This window comes from Coturnix japonica, chromosome 2 (assembly GCF_001577835.2).
Source record: "Coturnix japonica isolate 7356 chromosome 2, Coturnix japonica 2.1, whole genome shotgun sequence".
Taxonomy (NCBI): domain Eukaryota; kingdom Metazoa; phylum Chordata; class Aves; order Galliformes; family Phasianidae; genus Coturnix; species Coturnix japonica.
The window spans coordinates 130,717,198-130,736,008 of record NC_029517.1 but is presented as its reverse complement, the minus strand read 5'-3'; the positions used below and the strand labels follow the sequence as shown (position 1 = coordinate 130,736,008).

General features: G+C 41.2%; 1 protein-coding gene across 5 annotated transcripts in view; it reads left to right on the top strand.

The window, feature by feature from the left end:
- Positions 1-18,362, top strand: part of TRAPPC9 (trafficking protein particle complex 9) — a 407,093-nt gene extending 388,731 nt beyond the window's left edge. For all 5 annotated transcript variants that reach the window (XM_015856396.2, XM_015856397.2, XM_032442917.1 and 2 more), the window contains 2 exons: positions 8,518-8,741; positions 15,164-18,362. In XM_015856396.2, coding sequence (XP_015711882.1) covers positions 8,518-8,741; positions 15,164-15,343 — 404 coding nt within the window. In that variant the 3' untranslated portion in view covers positions 15,344-18,362. The remainder of the gene's footprint in view (positions 1-8,517; positions 8,742-15,163) is intronic.
- The last annotated feature ends 449 nt before the right edge of the window (positions 18,363-18,811 follow it).

Here is an 18,811-nt window from a genome sequence, read left to right as displayed (position 1 = left end):
TAGTGGGACTTGATAGTTTCCAAGTCACATATATTTGGATTACTGTGCCATGCTTTAATACACATGTGGCAGACTAAACTAACCATACCTAAGGGAAATAGTGAGAGTTTAACTCAATCCACTAACAATTAAAGCAATGTAGAGCCATTAGAATGAAATACACTGGGACTGAGGTATATAAAGAATCTTCATTAATAATGTGTCCATTTTAATGTGCACCTTTTGAGCAACTGTGGTCTATAGACATTAGCCACCATGTAGCCCCATGTACATCACACCTCTGTACATAAAGTGGCGTGATACAGCACTGGTACCTGTAGGTTGTTTAATATCTTTTCTTTAGCTCAGCTCATTGTGTTTCAGCCGTGGTTGGGCTGAAGGCAGCCCATGAGGCACAATGTCCTAGCGCTCGTATTTGAACAGTTGCTGAAATGTGGTAAATCATCTACCTGCCTGTTAATAGGAGGTTATATATTATCTTGTACAAGGCTTTGGCTACCCTACAGGGATACGCAACTCCTATGGCCTGGCCATCGCCTGTAATATTTCATGGTTCCTTTTTAAGACAAGCATAGAAAAGGGGTCATGTACCCATCATTTTTCTTTAAATAATGAGTATCACTTTTTTTTCTTCGCTTTCGTTTAGCACTCTGCTCCAAGTCTATACATTTGGGCATGGAAATACCTGCTGTCTTCCCTCTCTTCTCATCTGTGTTTGAATTCCTTCTTGCTTCAGACAGCACATAGCATATCTCATCCTACAGGAGCCCCAAACACTCCTCAAATATGACAGCTATGCTTCACGTTGGAGTGATTTAAATAGAAATTGGAAAAAAATATAGCAAGGTCTTAGGAAAAAAAACAGTTAGGAATGATCCCTTATCTATAGGCTATATGTATAAGTATGTTCTCCCTACAGAAGAGGCCAGAGCACCATCGTATGCTTATTGACTAGAAAACAATGCTTCTTCATATTGCCATATCCAAGCAGGCAGAGCAAGCAGATTTTGTGGTGAAATCAATGTATTGGACTTTGCAAACACAGAGTTTAGTACAGGAGCCAGTTTTATGCTTCCACCATTAAACAGCACTCCGTATGTACCCATGCATTACCTCCCTACTGTCTCCATAGGAAATGGGCTGTGGTCAGCATGCTTATCCCTTGCTGGAGCTCTCCAGCCAAAGTAGCATCTACACTAAAGTCACTGTGAGATCAGACAGCATGAGCACATAAAGGCTGCAGACTCTTTTTTTTTCACCATTAACTTTTCAGCCACAAGTCAGAAACTATCACCAAGATTGCTGGAGACCTTTAAAAATCCTCTCTGCAGAGAGAGAAGTTTGTCTCACATCCATCATTGCAGGGTGGCAGAAAGGAGAAGGAATTTTAAGTCTCGTTATGCAACCAGTGAGGAATAAAGTGATTTTCTTTCGGTAAGCTGTAGGTTAAGGCACATGTTATTCATCACCTGCAGCATCTTTGCACAAAGCTACCAGTGTACAAAAAGAAAAATAGCATTATACAAAATCATAGAACTTTGTTTAGTGGGCACAGCGGTGATGGGTCAACAGTTGGACTAGGCAATCTTAGTGCTCTTTTCCAACCTTAATGATGCTGTGGTTCTATGAGAAATACCATGAAAATCCTGGCATAGTGAATTTTCCAACCACAGGCACACACTGTATGCAGCCTGACCTTCTGGAGGTATAGCGAATAATCAAAGGAGTCTTCTGCAAACCTGCTTGTGATTAACAGATAAAAAGAGATTGGCCCACATTCAAAAACTGAGACTATTTAAGCGAACTGGGGCTACGTCATGGAATATTTTCAAACCAGTCAGAGAGGAGCTCAAGCACACAGGGAAGCACAAAGCTCTGAGAATGTTAAAGTCTCAAAGGTTCTTCCTTTAAGCATTTAGCTTAGGACTGGACACAAGCAATACAATCAAGTGGTTATCGCTTTGATAGCAAACTGGGCAAATCACCAGATGGTGATTTATCTTGGCTGCCAGAGGAAGGATGAGACAAGCAGGTGCAATCCACGTGCCAGCAACTCCACAGTGCAGGAAGGAGCCTGTTGTAAAAGGCAAGTGCAAAATAACTCCCAGCAAAACCAGTGAGGTTGAACTGAATAACTCGCTTCTTCACTACTCTGTGGTTCACGTGCATTCAGATTTACTGTTTTAAGATCCCAAGAAAAAGTTGGAGGCACTCAAACCCCAGAGCACCAGGAGTGTTTGTGCTTCACAGTGCGCGTGACCCTGGTAGTTAGAGTTAATTGAGGAAGACTGTGCTACTTCTGAATGTTTACAGCCTAGATCATATAGCGCTGAAACCGAATGCTGGTCACCTATCTGCTGAGGAGAGATTTGGGGATTAAAATTGGACATAAACACTGGACTGATTTGGAGGAAGAAAGCTTACTCAGTCCAAATGAATGAGGTTGAAAAGTCCTTTTGCAAGGTGGAGAAATCCTTTTGCAAGGTGGAAAAATCCTTCCTGCAGCATCCTCTGTCAGCACAGAGTTAAGAACAGACAGAAACTCAAAGCAATTTGGCAAGAAGGACAATCGGAGCAGTCGGGACCTGTCATCAGCATACTGGCCACTGCGAAAGAGTGATTAAATTGGAAGACACAGGCAATTATCAAGGACTAATTGCTTATTGTTGCTAGAACTATATTTTAAATGTGTTTTTCTTTTTAATTGCTTTTGGAACAAATAAAGTGTCCTTAATTCAATTGTAAAATGTTTGGGAATGGGAGGTCTGCCAGGAATCGAGCAGCTCAGAGGTCTTGTGAAAGGAACTGCCTCTTTCAGTAGCCCACATTCATGTTCAACAACCCCATCCTCTCCCAACCTCCCTGTTTTCAGGGCTGTGCCCCCGAGTTTGGTGTTTGTCTCTGTCTTGTTGGTGCTTGCAGGTGGTTGCAGTAGTTCGTGCATATGTTTTCCTGTATTTTTATTCATTCCTATCCAAGGATCATGACCCAAAAAGGAGCTGGACTTCTCAGGTCCAATGGGGGATTTGAATGAGCAGGCTCTGAACTCACTGGGCGCTTTGCAGAATGGGGCTGAGGATGTCTGGAGAGGTGAAATACTCATGTAATTTGAACCTGTTACAATCTGTGTGCCTCTGTGCTCTATTGCTGCCGAATGCTATGAAATTGTGGAGGGGTTGGATTTGGCTCCACATTGCATGAAAATAACAGTGAATGAACAAACGAACAGGAGGATGCTATTCCAAGTAAAGGTGCTGAGGGCTACTTCAAGGAGCAGATCCAAACTGCATTCAGAAGATTTTATGCAGACAGCTAAAAGACTCTCATGTTGTTAAATAACCATTCAGCTTTTTCATGATCAGAGTTACAGGGAACGCTGTTTTTATATTCATAGAAAGACCTTTTGTATGGATGCATTCAACTCTGAAAATACTGCAGGACTTCATAATGGACAAGCAAATGTAACAAATGCTGTATCTCTATGTGTAAATAATTTGCATGAATGGTTTGGAAAATGAAAGGGAACTGATTAATATGTGGGGCTGCAAGTGTGAGCAGGAGATACAGAATCAGTGTTTAGATTCACTTAGCAGAGGAATCATAGATCAGAGCCATAGAATTGTTAAGGTTGGAAAAGATCACTCAGGTTATCTGGTCCAACCATCACCATGCCCACTATCCACATCCCTCAGTGCCACATACCCTTTTTCAGTGCTCTTTTAGGACAATTAGAAGCTAAGCTGGCCTGAGCAGATGTTTTAGTCATCACATTGGGTTTGGTGAACACAGAATAACTGAATCACTGAGAGAGACGTTCACTGGAGCAGCTCGGCCTGGGGATCATGCTCTTTGGCTCTCCTCCATCAAAGTGACTGATGGACTTTATCTGGAGACATCGGTGATGATGGTGATGCCCTCCCTCCACCTCAGATCTCCCTGACCAGGATGAATTGAAATAGTAGTTTGGAACAGTTTCAACAGCATAATATATATGTGTATATAACCCTATATCTTGAATATATATATATATATATATGTATATATATATATATCTTGATTGAGATTCCTCAAACCATCATGGCACAGCTAAACAGTGTTTATTTTGCCGGGCTTGAAGATTTCTTCTACCACTTGTATGAGATTTATTGGGGATCCCTTGCCTGGAGTTTTGTTCATGGACTTGTTTGTGCAAAGCCAAGCTGCTGTAAGAAGTTTGCTGTAAGTCCTGAGCCAGGTTTCCCACTGTAGAAAATGGCAGAGGCGAGCGTATCTGGATCAGCTGGGATTCAGCATCCAATGTAAAAGCAAACATCTAATGGGAGTTGTGTAAAGATTAACACAATGTTGTCTTCCTCTGCAGCCTGTTTTTATTTTTAAATTAACCCAAAGCTGAGGAAAGAGCATAAGCAGTGCTGGAATATGCATTTCCATTGAGACTGTGTGTTTGCGTGCAGCTCTCCAAAATTAAGCTCGCGTAGTGTCAAGTGGGGAGTTGGGTGTGGAAATGCAATTAGCTGTGACTTGGAAGTCTTATCATACAAATGGTCCAATGAGCACAAGTGCTCACTTGGAAACTTGACCAAGTAGCAAGGACTCCTTAATGTGTATTAAAATGAGAGGAGTAAATAAAGCAAAATGTTAATAATATTTGGTATTCATTTCCAAGCTGCTCCTTTGGGTGATATAAGCTGAAGTGCACTTGGTAGGTGATGTTAAATGATGTTTTTCTTGTGGAATGGAGGCTGTCTTCCCTTTAGGAGCATTCTTGCCTTTTTCTTGAGAGTTTTGAGATCCTGAAGGGAAGACACTATATATAATCTGATGCGTTGTTTTCTCTTCGTTGCCTCCCAACCTTCTTGTGATGAAACAGGCTGGCTGATCTAGTGGCTGGCAGCCTTGCCTACAGCAGGGGGGTTGGAGCTGGGTGATCTTTAAGGTCCCTTCCAAGCTAAGCCATTCTGTGACTCTGTGAAGTCAGCATTGCCTATCAAGTGGGCCGTGGAATAGTTTTTCCAGTGTGTGAGTTTGTAGAGATCCTGAAAGGTTTGGCTAAATCTCTCAGTGAGAAAAAAACACAAGGCTTTCTGTTCTTCACTGCCTTTCAGGTATTGCGTGGTAATGCTGGCACCCCTATATGCTTCCTGTAGAGAATGTATGTAGGTAAGCAAGCAAGAGAGAAAAAGGAGAAAAAGGAAGAAAAATAGATAGAAAAAGGGGAAAGAAAGAAAAGAAAAAGAGAGAAAAAAGAAAAAGGAGAAGCAGAATTCTGTTAGCTTGTTGAAATATCTAAAAGGATTTTGCTTTTAATTAGGAATTTGCTTGGTCTTTTCCTACCTACCCACAACAAGAAGTTGGAACTAAACAGTGTTTAAGGTCCAAGCCAAGCCATTCTATAATTCTGTGATTCTATAATTCTATTTATGATTATTTACTTTTTGTGTGACAGCTCGAGTTGCAACTCCCACCTTTCTTATGCAGTTTATTTACGTTGTGTACACTCAACTCTTTCCTTTAATTTTCTGAAGTAGTGTTTGCCATGTGCCTGAATGTTGGGAAGCTGGATATATGGCCACTGCTATCTTCTGTGTGAGCGACCGTCTCCTCTGATTCAGAGCTCCTGTGTGCTGAAGCCAGTAATGATTCACTCTCACAGCAGTGGTGTGAGCAGTCTCAGCTTTTACATGCCATCTGTGTTACTGAGCTGAATCTGCAGAAATGGGACCCTGTGCACATGGCTTTTCCTCTGTTCACGGATGAAAATATTAAAGCAAATCCGTATGGTCCATGAGATGTTTTCTGTGTCAGGAAGGGAGTGAAGCTGCCTGTCAAACCAAGCTGTTCCCTCTGATGAAGGGAGACTGTTTTTAAACACTCCTTTCCATAGTATTTTGCACGCCAGCCATGTGTGTTTTCTCATCTGACGTCTCATTGAGCTCCTTGGCTGCAGTACTGCAAGAAGGAAGGGTGTGCTGGGAGGGAAGGAAATAATATCCCAGTATGTACACAAGCTCATGTGGGCACATACTCTTAAATCAATCTTAAATGAATTGATTTTATTTATTTATTTTTTAATGACTATGAAAGAAAATTAATCTGGTTGAGTCAGGCTTAATTGCTTCCCTTTTGTTTAGATTTTCTATTTTTGCACAAGCAGTGCTCTGAGCTATTATTAGCTACAAAGGTGGAGACAGAGGGCAAAGGGCTCATTTATAATTCCTACAGTAGAGCACTGAGTTTTAAAGCTAAAACACAAGATGATGAGCAGCTTGAAAACACAGATTCATCCACTTAGCTTGCTGAGTGTTTCTGAAGGCTCACACTGGTCCATGGAGCTCTCACAGCTGTGGGACCCACTGGCTGGAGGAACGAGTCAAAAAGAGATGTATTTTGCAAATGAAAGCACTCACCTTGTAGGGAGAAGCTTGAAAACAAGCTGATTTAGACTCATGAGCTGGTTTAAATGCATCACTTTGGCTTTTCGGGCTGGAAGCTGAGAAGCGCTAAGATTGTATGCACACATACATACAAACTCAATTTTGTGATTAAAACAGTCAGTCAGTTAAGTTTGGAGTGTATCCCAGGTAATGGGATACCATTGCAACCACCATCTGCCTGCAGGATCTCAGGACAGTCCCACAAGAAGTGGTTTAATCACGTTGGGCAGGAGATCCTGCTTGCATTAGGGTGTGCAATTGCAACTAGGGACGTGGTTTAGGGGGTACTGTTGGTGATGGATGGATGATCACACTAGATGATCTTAGTGGTCTTTTCCAACCTTAATGATTCTATGATTCAAGACAAGCCCAACCCCAATCAGTTTTTCTCACCCTTTCCTAAAATGCAGTGGATATCACAAACTCTTTCCTTCTCATCATCATGAGCTGGGCATCTCCCTTGGAAAGGGGAGGGTTTTGGCACAGAGACCATTCCAACTGGGACACCAGCATGGAAATTGGATGGCTACAGCTTGAGCACTGTGGGGTTTCCTCTTCCAAGCCACTTGGATTTGGGATGTGATGATGCTGCATGGGGCAGATTTGGGCAATGAGGAGTTTTCAGTTTTGCGCCTCTGGAACTAATGTCCCTTTCTGACTACTTTCTTCTTTGGCACTAATTCTTTCTCTTTAGTTGCTATACTGAAGCTTGTTCAGTTTGCCATGCTAAAGGGTATCACGAGAACGTGCATCATTTTGTGGGTTTTTTTTCTGCTAAGGCAACAAAACAAAAATAAGTTTAAAAAATAAAACTAAAAATGAATCACCTCAGTATAAAATGTTTTTCTCTCTGAAAGTTCCTGAATCATAAAAAGAGTTTCTTTTCTTGAAGAGGAGATATTACTAATGTAAATGTGGTGCTGTTGGCAGAGGAATAATATGCTGTCTATCATAAGGCAGGCGACTGAGGAAGAGCTGAAGTGATGGAAATGCCTCTTGGGCATGTGATATTGTGGGGATAGGTATTCACAGAGAGGACGCTTTCTTACATGTGCCCAGGGCTTTCTCTTATCTATGAACATGAACCCACAGTGAAATAGAAATGTTTCTGTATTAATAGTGCATTGGAGATAACCCTCGTCTGAAAAACACTGTAATACTGCACAACTGGGAGCCCTTTCGGAGCAGGGAATTGGACTAGCAATTCCATAGTGTGTTCCTAAAGAAACATTTTGGTTCTGTATAAGCAAATGCCAATGTTAGTGGATACATCACTTCGGCTGTCATTGTCCCAGTAGTAACCAATTTAGAGGCTCTATATTTTTCTGCTATCCCAGTAAAGGAAAGAGAAGTAGAAAGTTAAAAATAGAAATCCCAATATGAATTAAAGCACAAAGAGTGAACAAGCTTGTAGTGTCGCTGTCTAATTTCAAAATCCCTTTTTTGTTTCTTATTATGTGGGTGATAGTATATGTGTTACACTGCAAGTTCTGGCAGTGTCTGTCCTGCTCCAAAAGGTCACCTCGATACAGGAAGATGTACTTCTGGCTGTAACATGTGAGCGTGGACATCCAGCCCAGGATCTATCCAGCCTCAACTTGTATTGATGACTCCTATTTACATTTCCCTTCACCTGATGCTGCTTATGGGCAAGAGAAGCATAAGTATCGGTGGCTTTGGCTTTTAGGAGGAGGTCAGATGGAGCTGATTAAAAGATTTCTTCTGCTGCCTTTGTATAGAGTGTACTCATTTTTCTTCACAGCTCTCTCAACATGGATGGATATCAAACCTTCATGAGCTGGTTGTTGCAAGTCATTTCCTGCAGTACTGCTGTATACAACTCTGCAGCACTGCCTTTTCCTAAGGCTGACTGTCGTAGAATCTTGTAATTATGTAATATCATGAGTTGGAAGGGACCCAGAAGGATCATCAAGTCCAGCTCCACACTGGACCACCCAACTGTTATGCGCTTTTGGTTTTGTTTAGGTTATTTTTTGTTGCTAAGTTTCCTAATGATTAAAAATTAACACTGTTTCCAAAGCAGGAGCCAAACTTAATGTGGAATTATCTTCTTGTTTTACAGATATCCTCGTTGATGGCAAGCTTTGCGACTGCGATGTGGTGGTGGACTGCAAAGTGGGTGACCCAGTCCCACTGCAGGTGAAGCTGACCAACTGGAGCAAGCACAGCGTGGGACCCTTCGCACTCACCATGACGCCCTACCAGGATTACCAGAATGGGGTGCACAACTATGAGCTGCAGGATGCCATCACTTTTGTGGGATCCAACACTTTCTACATCGATTCTGTAAGTTTTTCTGTCAAAGGTATCACTGTTCTGGATGATGTGTGTTTACATAAAAGAGTAACATTACTCAACTGTGCTTCATAAGGCAGATTAATTTATGGAAAATGCCACAATTATGGCAGCTATTGCTAAAGGGCTGTAGGCTTGGGGAGATGATAGAAACATCTTTCTGAGATGGTTTAAGACTGTAATTGCCTGTAGTGCAAGCCACCAGCAAACTATTGGAGACAGTAACTTTTGGTCACTCCAGGTTTGGCAAGATGTAAATGAGTAACCTAGAAAATATGTGTAATGTCATATTGCCTGTCTCTTGAGCCATCCAGTGCAGCCCACAGTAATAGATTTTAAGTAACTTTTTCTCTTCAGAGCATGAGAATTAGTCCCCCAGGCTAAGCCAAGGAAATCATCAAATTAATTTTAGTTAGATCCCAAGGAAGGACAAAAAAAATAACCCACTAAACATTAATGACCGGAAAGATGAGTTGGTTCATTTCCTACTCACTTAGCTTTATTTTTACTATGAAAAAAAAGAGAAACAGAAATGCAGAAATCACGCTTAAAATGGGACAAAAAGTTCCTATTTAAAATAATTGGATTTTTAACTTTTCTCTCAGATTGCTATTTAGAAATTCCATGTCCAGGAGTTTTTTGGCTTATGAAGCAAAACACTGAAAATAGTTCTCGAATATAACTACAATTTGTTGCATTCTTTCCCAAAAACCAACGATGACAAAAAAATCAGAGGAGTGAAAAGCATGAACCAATATGACAGAGTGGAGTAAGCAATGTCTCTGGTGACTTATAAACAAGAAGTGAAGGTTGACTGTTGAGGATTGTGCTTAGGACCTTTGCTTAGGTCAGCTCTTCACATTGCTAATAAAATGTACCTGTCAAAACTGCATATTTAGGTGAAGCTTAGTAAGAAAGGAACTAAAGGTTAACCACAGGAACAGTTACTGTGCGTATTTTTCAATTACATACCATGGGAAGGAAATATATCTAGAAGATAATGAGCATGGAATAAACCATCAGCTTGAATTTTAATGGATTAGCATCCATATATTCATAGCTGAATAATTGAGATATGTCAACAGAAATAATCATGAGACAGCTTCCTTTGACTCCCTTTCTGACAATATGGGTAGTGTGTGGATATCCAGCTGCCGAAGGGCTGACCCTTCAGGCTAATGAGGGAAAAGGGAGACGTCAGCATGTGTTCCTACCTTCTGATTGAGTCTCCTAAGGGCAAGAAGTCATGGGGTCACATCTCTTGTGCTGCCCAGGCAGCCTCCTCATACGTTACATTCCCTGTTTTCAGTATTTAAACATTCTCACTGTAAACACAGTACCCAGAAAGTAAAAAACATGGACTTGTTTTCCGATGTTTGTCCTCCTTCTCATCCAAAAGGGTGAAAAGAAGAGAATGTTTACTCTGAAGAAGTGCTGCACTTCACGTTGTGCAGTGTTGATACATGTCCTGCGCAGGCTGCTAATGAAAATGCTTAGTCACATTTCTTTGAGGAATAGAGCCCTGATCATGGAAGAAAGTTCTTACAAACAGTGGATCTAATGCTGTCAGAGGCCCTTTCATCTTCTGTAATCATTAATTCAGTAGTGGAAAAAATATTTCAGAATACAAGAACAAGAATAAAGTCCTGGTTTGTGCATTTGATGCTTCAGGGAGGAATGAACATACTCACAACTGCGTTCATACTCCACGTTTGACAGAAGCTCAGACACTGGTAAAGAAGCTGAAGAAGCTCATAGTTGGATGAGATGAAAGAGATTCCATGTCTCTTATTTATAAATTAAAGCTCAGACTTTGGATGAGATTCCCAGCTGGTGTAGCTCCGTGTTACCCTCTTGAAGTTATTAAACGTGTGTTCATTATTTTTATAAACTGAGGTTGCTGGCACATTGTGATTTTGCTCATTTAATGGAGATGCCTTGAAATGCTGCCATTTCCCAGTTTTGCCCCTCTGCAGCAAGATGCTCCCGTCTTCTGCAGGTCTGATCCTGCGAGTATTTGTTGCCATGCAAAGTTGGCCAGTTTATCTCAAACTACATTCGTCAGCAGTTTGGGCTAATTGGGCTGACATTACACTGACACTAGCAAGGAGGTGGTGACATGATTTATTGCACTGCTGAGCCGGGAGGGAGGGAGGATGAAGAGCCAGTGTGTGCTTTGGCGTTACAGTAGTGTGTGGTCAAGAACAAGTGGGAACATCAGGTATTACAGCGAGATACTTCTCAGACCCTAAAAATTTGGTCTGTTGTCATAATGATGGAGAAATAGCAACAATATTAGTGCTCGGTTGAATGTGACCTCTCAGGAAAAATAAAACATCCCTCTGCTTTCCTCACTGTTAACTTCTTATGAAGCCTAATGCCTTAACACTGAACAAATCACAAATTGTTTTTGTTATTTTCAGACTAAAAAGTTTCAAACCATTTTCTGCATCTGTTTGGAAGACAAAGAATCTGAACAGGGATTTTTAGCGTACATACACTGCCCCGCAGAATGATCAGAGGGTTTATTTTTAAGGGTAAAAACTTTGTTTTTCACTTTCTTATCACTTGAAGGTAGATGATTTCTCTTGGAGGTAGTGCTTATTCTTGGACTTGATGATCTTTGATGTCTTTTCCATCCTGAGTAATTCTATTCATCTCTTTGTGCTCCCACTTCTGTTCAGAGCAGCAGTCTGCATTTGTGCCCCAAAGGCTCTGCTAGGATATACTACCTCAAAAAACATAGTCTTTTGCTCAAAATTTTAGGAAATATTTGGATATTTTCATACATTTTAAATTACATAAAGTCTTTATTTTTAAAATTAACTTTTAATTTGATAAATCTTACCTGTCTATGCCTGTATTTAGCAGAAAAGGTGACTTCATAGGCTATCATTTAGACAGTATGCATTTTTTTAGTGTGAGATTTTGAAACGGGAGGTAACATGATGGGTGCCCACACATTCTAATACTTCTGCTTTATCTCGCTTTGCAATCTGAAGTTTAACTTTAGCCATATTATTAAAGATTCTTATTTCTTAGCAGTGTTTTGACTAATTAATTGATCAGACAGAGCTACTTCAAGCCAAAAAAAAAAAAAAAAAAGTGATATTCTACAGAGATTCCTGTAACTACCAATAATTTATCTTCCCTTGTTGTTCCTGCTTTTGCCATTACTGTTCTCAAGCAGGTTGGGTTTTTTTTCCTGGGTGTGTTATCTCACAGTAGCTCAGATGATTGGTAGTGGAAGATGGGGAGAATCTCATTAGGAGATGGTCATTTTGAATCAGCTCAGAAGCTATGACGAACATTTGCTCACTTCTGGCAGGTCCTCTGTGGCCCATCTGGCCAAATTAGTTTTCTTGGCACTTCTGCTCACGCTGTAAACTCTTTGGGGGCAGTGTACATTAGCTGGCATGAGCCCTAATCTCCAACTGAGTTGCCTCAGTACTTCAGCAGTATAAATAATTAGTAGTTAGTTCCGAGGGATCAGTCCCACATGGTAGCCTGAATCAGGGAAGGATTAGGATGGAGCTAGCAATTTAATTTTTCTTCTGTCCTGGAGGAATATTTCTTTCTTGAATCTTCAGTCATGTTTTCCTGGAATGTAAGCAAGGTTTACGTGCAGAGGATTTGGTGGAATTATAGTAAGATCTCTTTGGACTCTGTGGCTTGATTGAGCTGTGCATAACATCATTCCAAATTGGGACAACATACAAGATAGTGTCTAGGTGATGAGACTTCCAGGCCTGTGTGCTGCTAGATCAATCAACAATACAAATTCAGCTTGGGTCAGGCATGAGTATGCAGTCTTCATGTTTCTCTCTAATTAGCTGAGGCATGTATTGCAGTCACTAGGATGGTGGATGTCAGCTCCAGTAGGTTATATCCAACTTGAGTACACATCTGTGCAAGGCCCTTGGCATCCCTTCACTGCCACTGAGGCACCAAGCTTGGCAATGAAACCAAAGGTCCACGAACCCTTACAGTTGTATGAAAATTACTAACCAATCACCATGAGGAAAATGGGCTGAAAAATCACTAATTCCTAACGTCTGTGTGTAAATGTTGTGCAGATAGTTAGTTCAGAGTGTGCACTTGATCTGCCAGAAACCACTGAGCACCTAGGCTTGTGCAATCCTGAAATAAATAAGCAATGAATCTCCTGGTTGTGTGATGATTGACTTATTGCACATGGGGCAAAATATCCACTTTTCAGACAACAATTTGCATACCTGGAGTGCATAGAGACACCAAAATGTGCGTTGTTTACTCTCAAAATGAGTCCTGTGTGCAGTATAGCAATCAGTTTGGATCTGGCCCTCTGCAAGCAGATCTGGTCACGTATCACTACCTGCCTCACTGATTCTTCCCACTTACAGTGAAGAAATGAAGAAAAGGTGAGTGCTGAATAGGCTCATGGCATAAAGGTGGGGACTGCTAACACATAGGCAGAACCTGAAAGAGATGAAGAGACCGTGTTGATGTTGATGTGCCTGAAGACACAACCTTTCTGCCTGTCAAGAGCTGTGATTAGTGCTTTAACAGATATTTCTCCATGGGGCAACTAGATTAAGGAAAAAATGGACTGGGGGCTTCATTTGCTGCTCATCTCCACCCATTACTTGCATTAGTGCCTACCTCTGTCCTTCTCTGCACGCATCAATTCCAGTTAGGCAAAAATAAGGCAAGCAGCCCAAGCAGGAGGAAAAGGGAGGAGGAGGGGAGACTATTTGATGTTCTGCATGTCCAGACACAATGCCAGAGGGCACACGCTTGTACCCAGCGAGGAGGTGAGGTGCCAAGGACGTGGGTCAGTACAACAGCTGTGACGGCTCTCATTACTCACTAGGACTGTACGATGCTGACACAAGTTTGCTGTAGGTCAGCAAAAGTGATTGGCACCAAAGCCAAAGGGAATCTGGGCTCTGCCAGCTCTGATGATACTAACACTTGTGAATAGCCAGGTTCTGGTGTAGGAGCAGGATTTTAGGCAGCAAAGAAGCCTAATATCCCAGGTGGCTCTAAGGGATACATGTCTGCTGGCTAAAGGGCCTGGCAGTGAAAGTCCAAAAAAGCCTGGAACAGAAGAAAACAGAAGCAAACAGCTCATTTCCCAGTGATGTCCTTTGCTAGCATTTTTTTCCCCTGATTCCAGTCAAGTCGTGCACACCTGGACAGCATAGTGCTTGTGGATGCAATGCCAGAGTTTCCTTGGTAGGTGGGTTTGGGTCTCAGCTTGGCTGACCTGTGTTGTGTCACAGTCAATTGGAGTCAGCTCTGGACTCTGTATTGTGATGGACACTGAAGGGTTTGGGGATGACTAAAGAAAGCCCATTATCACTGAATATTCAAGTAAAAAGAAAGTACATGGGCACAAGCCTACCTGGGGGAGTAGGGTACTGATATCTTGAGAAATTATTCAGGGTCCAGAGAGCAGAATGGAACTGGTAGGATGGTCTTGATAGAGTGAAGACTACTACTGAGGAGCATCAGTTGCCATTAATTGAGTCTGTTCTGCTGGACTGACATTGTCTCTTCACAATCTCTCAAACAAATTCCATCCAATGGTATGACTTTGTGCCAGCTCAGTGTTTCATATCTGCAGTAACTTTAACCTGGTTCTAGGCATTCTGAAAACGGATTTAACATCTTGTGGAAGCAGGTGTTTATTGAAACAGTAGAACATGCTGAATAATTGTAGGTTAAGCTTGATAAAGTTAAAAATTACTCGAGTGTGTTGCTGAAATGGTGGAGCAAGAGATGGGCAATAAAGATATGGATCATAAATGGTTTGGTGATGAAGGGAGATATATAAATGTAGACAACGGTGCAGTGTTCAGTTTGGACAGGTAAAAACCCACTGTTTTGGGGATATATCCCATAAACTTATTTTGGTGGGAGCGAATATTAAAGATTTCTGATTAGAATTTGCAGTCAGATTGTGTCTGCATAATAAGTGGGGGCGAATTTAGTTACTGCTAGGTTGTTAAATGGTGTTTATCCATGTGTTTAGCACGAGTTCACAGCCATGATTTAGACCTTTAATGTCAATTCCGATGAATGCAGTCTAAGGGAAGATGCTCCTGATTATTCAGGACATTATGGGTGGCTTTTGCCTTAAACCAAATGGGCTTTGAAATCAGTGACTACTGGAGGTCTTCTGGTTTGAGCTGTGCCACATCACTGCTGCGTGACTGAATAACACAGGATTTTAATTTCTCATTTTACCATTGCTAGAATAGGGTCAAGAAATTTACTTCGTTTTGTGGGAAGGTGATAATGAGATGTTTAATTTATGAATATTTCTAGAGTGCTTTGAGATAATTTTAAGGAGCTACTGGCTTGCAAAGTGCAATTATTTTGTTTTGTTGCTTGTTTAATTTTACTGATTTTCACATTTGCTATTGCAGGTAAAGCCAACCAAAGACTCTGTGTACTTTGGAGCACTTCTTTTCCTCTACACGGGCGATTTCTATCTGAATATCAAATTCCATGAAGACAACTGCAGCAAGGAGCTGCCTCTCTCCTGGTTCTGCCTTCCCAGTGTCCACATCCGTGCTGTGGAGCCTGTGGCTGAAGCTAAGCTGTAAATGTGCTGTGTGCTATTTGATTAACAGCAGTATGCAGAAATGCTTGGCACATCCTCTGCTTGACCCCAGCTTGTTTCTGTCCAACCCCAGGCCACAGTCCCTATTTTGGAGGAACAGCTGAATGCTTTCTGGATTGTCTGATAGTCATTTGGGCAGCTGCTATTGCTAATTTCAGAGAGAGAGAGAGATTATAACCATGCTAGAGTTTTCCACTGATTCCAAAAAATCTTTGAAACTGCTAATATATGCATTATACTTTCATACAGCCTATTGAGATCAGTGGATTTGGTAGAGTCTTAAGTGCTAAATTTAAGAGGTTTGAACTTAACCATGTGTTTGAAGGTCTCAGCTCCAACTTAAATAATCCCTTTTTAGCATTCCAACAAGAGTTGAAATTTCTGTATGAATTTTGTCCTGGCTTACACTGGATTTCCATTACCCTGGAAGAGTAGGTTCTCTGTCAGAATAGTTCTCAGACTTGTTGCAGTTCACTTTTCTGCTGACTATTGGGTGTCTTTGGTGGTAAATAGGAGTAAAGATGCCTTTTCCTATGCTACTGGAAGTAAAAATAGTAAATATGCCTCCAGTTATTCTGTTCACACCCTGAGCTGAGTGCCACTCAGCTCCTGGTAGAGTCACTGCCTTTCCTTCTGTAGATCTATTAAGAAATGAGAAGCTAAAGAGTTTGTCCTTGAGAAAGGAAATAAGTCAACTTCTGGGTTTCCTGGGGCTTACCTGTGAATTTGGGCTTTCATTGCTCTGTTTTATACAATTATAACAGATTGAAATGTTTTCAGGCACTTAAAGAACCGCCAAAATTAATCAGCTGGCCATTCTTATCTCTTTGAATCGGTTTTTGCAAACTCATTGGATCTGTTTTTTCATGCTAGTAGATTATGTGTTGAGTTGGGTTTGGTTTTTTACCCTTCTTTTGTTTATTCTGTTGGAGTTAGTAAAACTAATTAGTAGACAATTAAGGGCATGGAACTCCTGACCATAAACTATATGACGAGTCTACTGAAAATTCAACCTGTTGTTTTTCAGAAAAACATTTTTGTACAAAGAAGCCCAAACTTTCCCTGTGTAAAGCAGGGAGGCTTCTGGTCTGTATGAATGAGTTTCAAACCTGCCTGAATCTTTCCTTAAATTTACAGCCTGCAGCTCTTCATGGTAGATTAATTTCAGAGATGAATACACCAAGATGCAGCAGCAGTGCTCAAATTAGCTGTATACGTGCTATGCCCCAAACTATCTATGCTCTAATCTATCCATCTAATCTAAATTATCTGTACTCTATCTATGCTCTAGACCTACATGCACAACCCCTTTGCAATTTTCTTTTTTTTTTCAGTAGATTTCATCCTAAAGTGGCCCATCCTGGTTGTGCTTGGATAGCTGCTCATTCTGGCTCTGCACTGTGCTCAGTTGTACCCTCAGATGTGACTGGTGTTTTCCTTAGGAACACAACAGTGCTCAAAACTCAATACGTTGCATGTTTGCAAACGACTGTAATGTATCCATCCTCAATATTTTTAGTAAATGGAGGGAAGTATATAGCTCTAGCATGATAGCTGTGTTTCCAGTGTATACAGAGTATTATCTCCACAACTGTATTGTGATAATGCTATCAGTGTTTGCTCCTGAGCAGTGGCTCTGAACACAGCTTCCACACAGAGTGGGAGTCTTCAGACTTAACATGTTGGAAATTGGAGACCTACAGAAGATTTACTAGCAGCGATGTACTGCGCTGTCAGCTGCCAGCACACAATGTCCGCTAACAGAACTCTTCCTTTGATTGCACAGTGGCTCTGGGCCAGAGACACCCTTGGAAAGAGGGTCAGAGGCAGCCAAGCTGGGCATGTGTTTGTGTTGGTGGAGGCTGGTTGACTAGTTCCGTGCCATAAGGCTGAATTCTCTGTCACTACATAGGCATATACACAGAAAAATAGCATCCCAGGAGATCAGGAATTAAACCAGTTAATCTTTTCCATAAAAGCTTGCTTTTGACATGTGTCTCTCTGCTATGTTACACAACACTGTTGCAGCAAAATCCAAATTGGGTTTCATTCAGTATTCCCAGCAGGTAATCTGCAGATGCTAGGAATACAGCTACGACTATGTAGGGACCACATTGCAGTTGAAACAAAAATATTGCGAAGCAGATGCTGTGCAGTCAGGGCGCTTCAGCTTACCCAGCAAGGGATCATTTCCCAGTATGTTTTTGAGAGTGTTCTCTAAGAACAGTGAATATTGCTCCTGTGAAGTCTGTACTGAGGTGCAACACTCCTCTGCCCTTTATACAAAGAGGGTGATTCCTAGCCCACTAGAGCTGCTGGAATGGGAACAGGCTTTATTATAGCAAAAGATAGCTGCGTATTTCCTAGGTTTCCAATATGTCATTATAAATCTGCCATTTGTGCTCGTAAATATGTATTTTATAAGTGAGCTGATCCTTAATGGTCTGTCTGTTCATTGTATAGTACACCAGTCTGTCCCTTGTCAACTTTGAGGCTTAGTTGCTTTTGGCATTTATGATACCTTTCCCAGTTTCCTTACGCTTCTACTTGTCTTGGTGAGAGAGATGAAACACAAGAAATTCTTCCTTCTGGGGATCATTTGTGACTTGACCAGAAGTTACTGTCAGTGTAATTTGGAGAAGTGCGAAGGGAAAGCACTTGAAATGAGAACACTGCTTTTGGTTTTCTCTTTAATGGAAGCTTCCATTGGAGTTGCCATCAGGATCAGTCTTTGCAGTGTCTTGAATAAAGGATGATACTTTCCTGATCTGCTCTCCTTTTCTTTCTCTAAACCACCCAGATACTACTTCGAACATGATGAGTCAAAATGCATTGATACACAGCTGTAAATCTGGTACTATCCCACTTGGTTGAATTAAATCATTCCTAATTTAAATCACCATTGCTGAGAGCAGGATTTGGTCCAACATATGTATGCTTTGGAGAAACTTAAGTTATGTAAATCTAAGTATCTGAATAAATACTTGTGCTATTTACATCTCTGCCTGTCTCTTCTGTCTATGCTTCTTGATAGTATTATGTTTTTTTACTTGTAATAATAAGGTATCCCTCAATGCTGCCTTCTGTCTCAGAAAGGAGAATGATGATGGAATCAGATTTTCTCATCCTAGATGAACTCAGAGTTGATGCAAGATATATGCCTATGTCAGTCTCCATTAGTTGTCAGCTGAGGGGAAAGAGGTGCACGATGTGAAAGGTGTCTTAGGTCTCAGTATCCTTTCCGTCCTCAAAGGCAGGAAGGAGGGCCAGCTCTGGAGACATGTTTGGAAGGACTGGTTGGAAAATCCTTCCAAAACAATGTTTTCTCTACAGCTATACCAGACACGGTAAGGAACCTTTAAAGTATAGATCACAGAAATGTAGAATATTAAGGCTGGAAAACACCACTGTAGTCCAACTATCAACCCATTCCTACCATGCTCACTGTGTC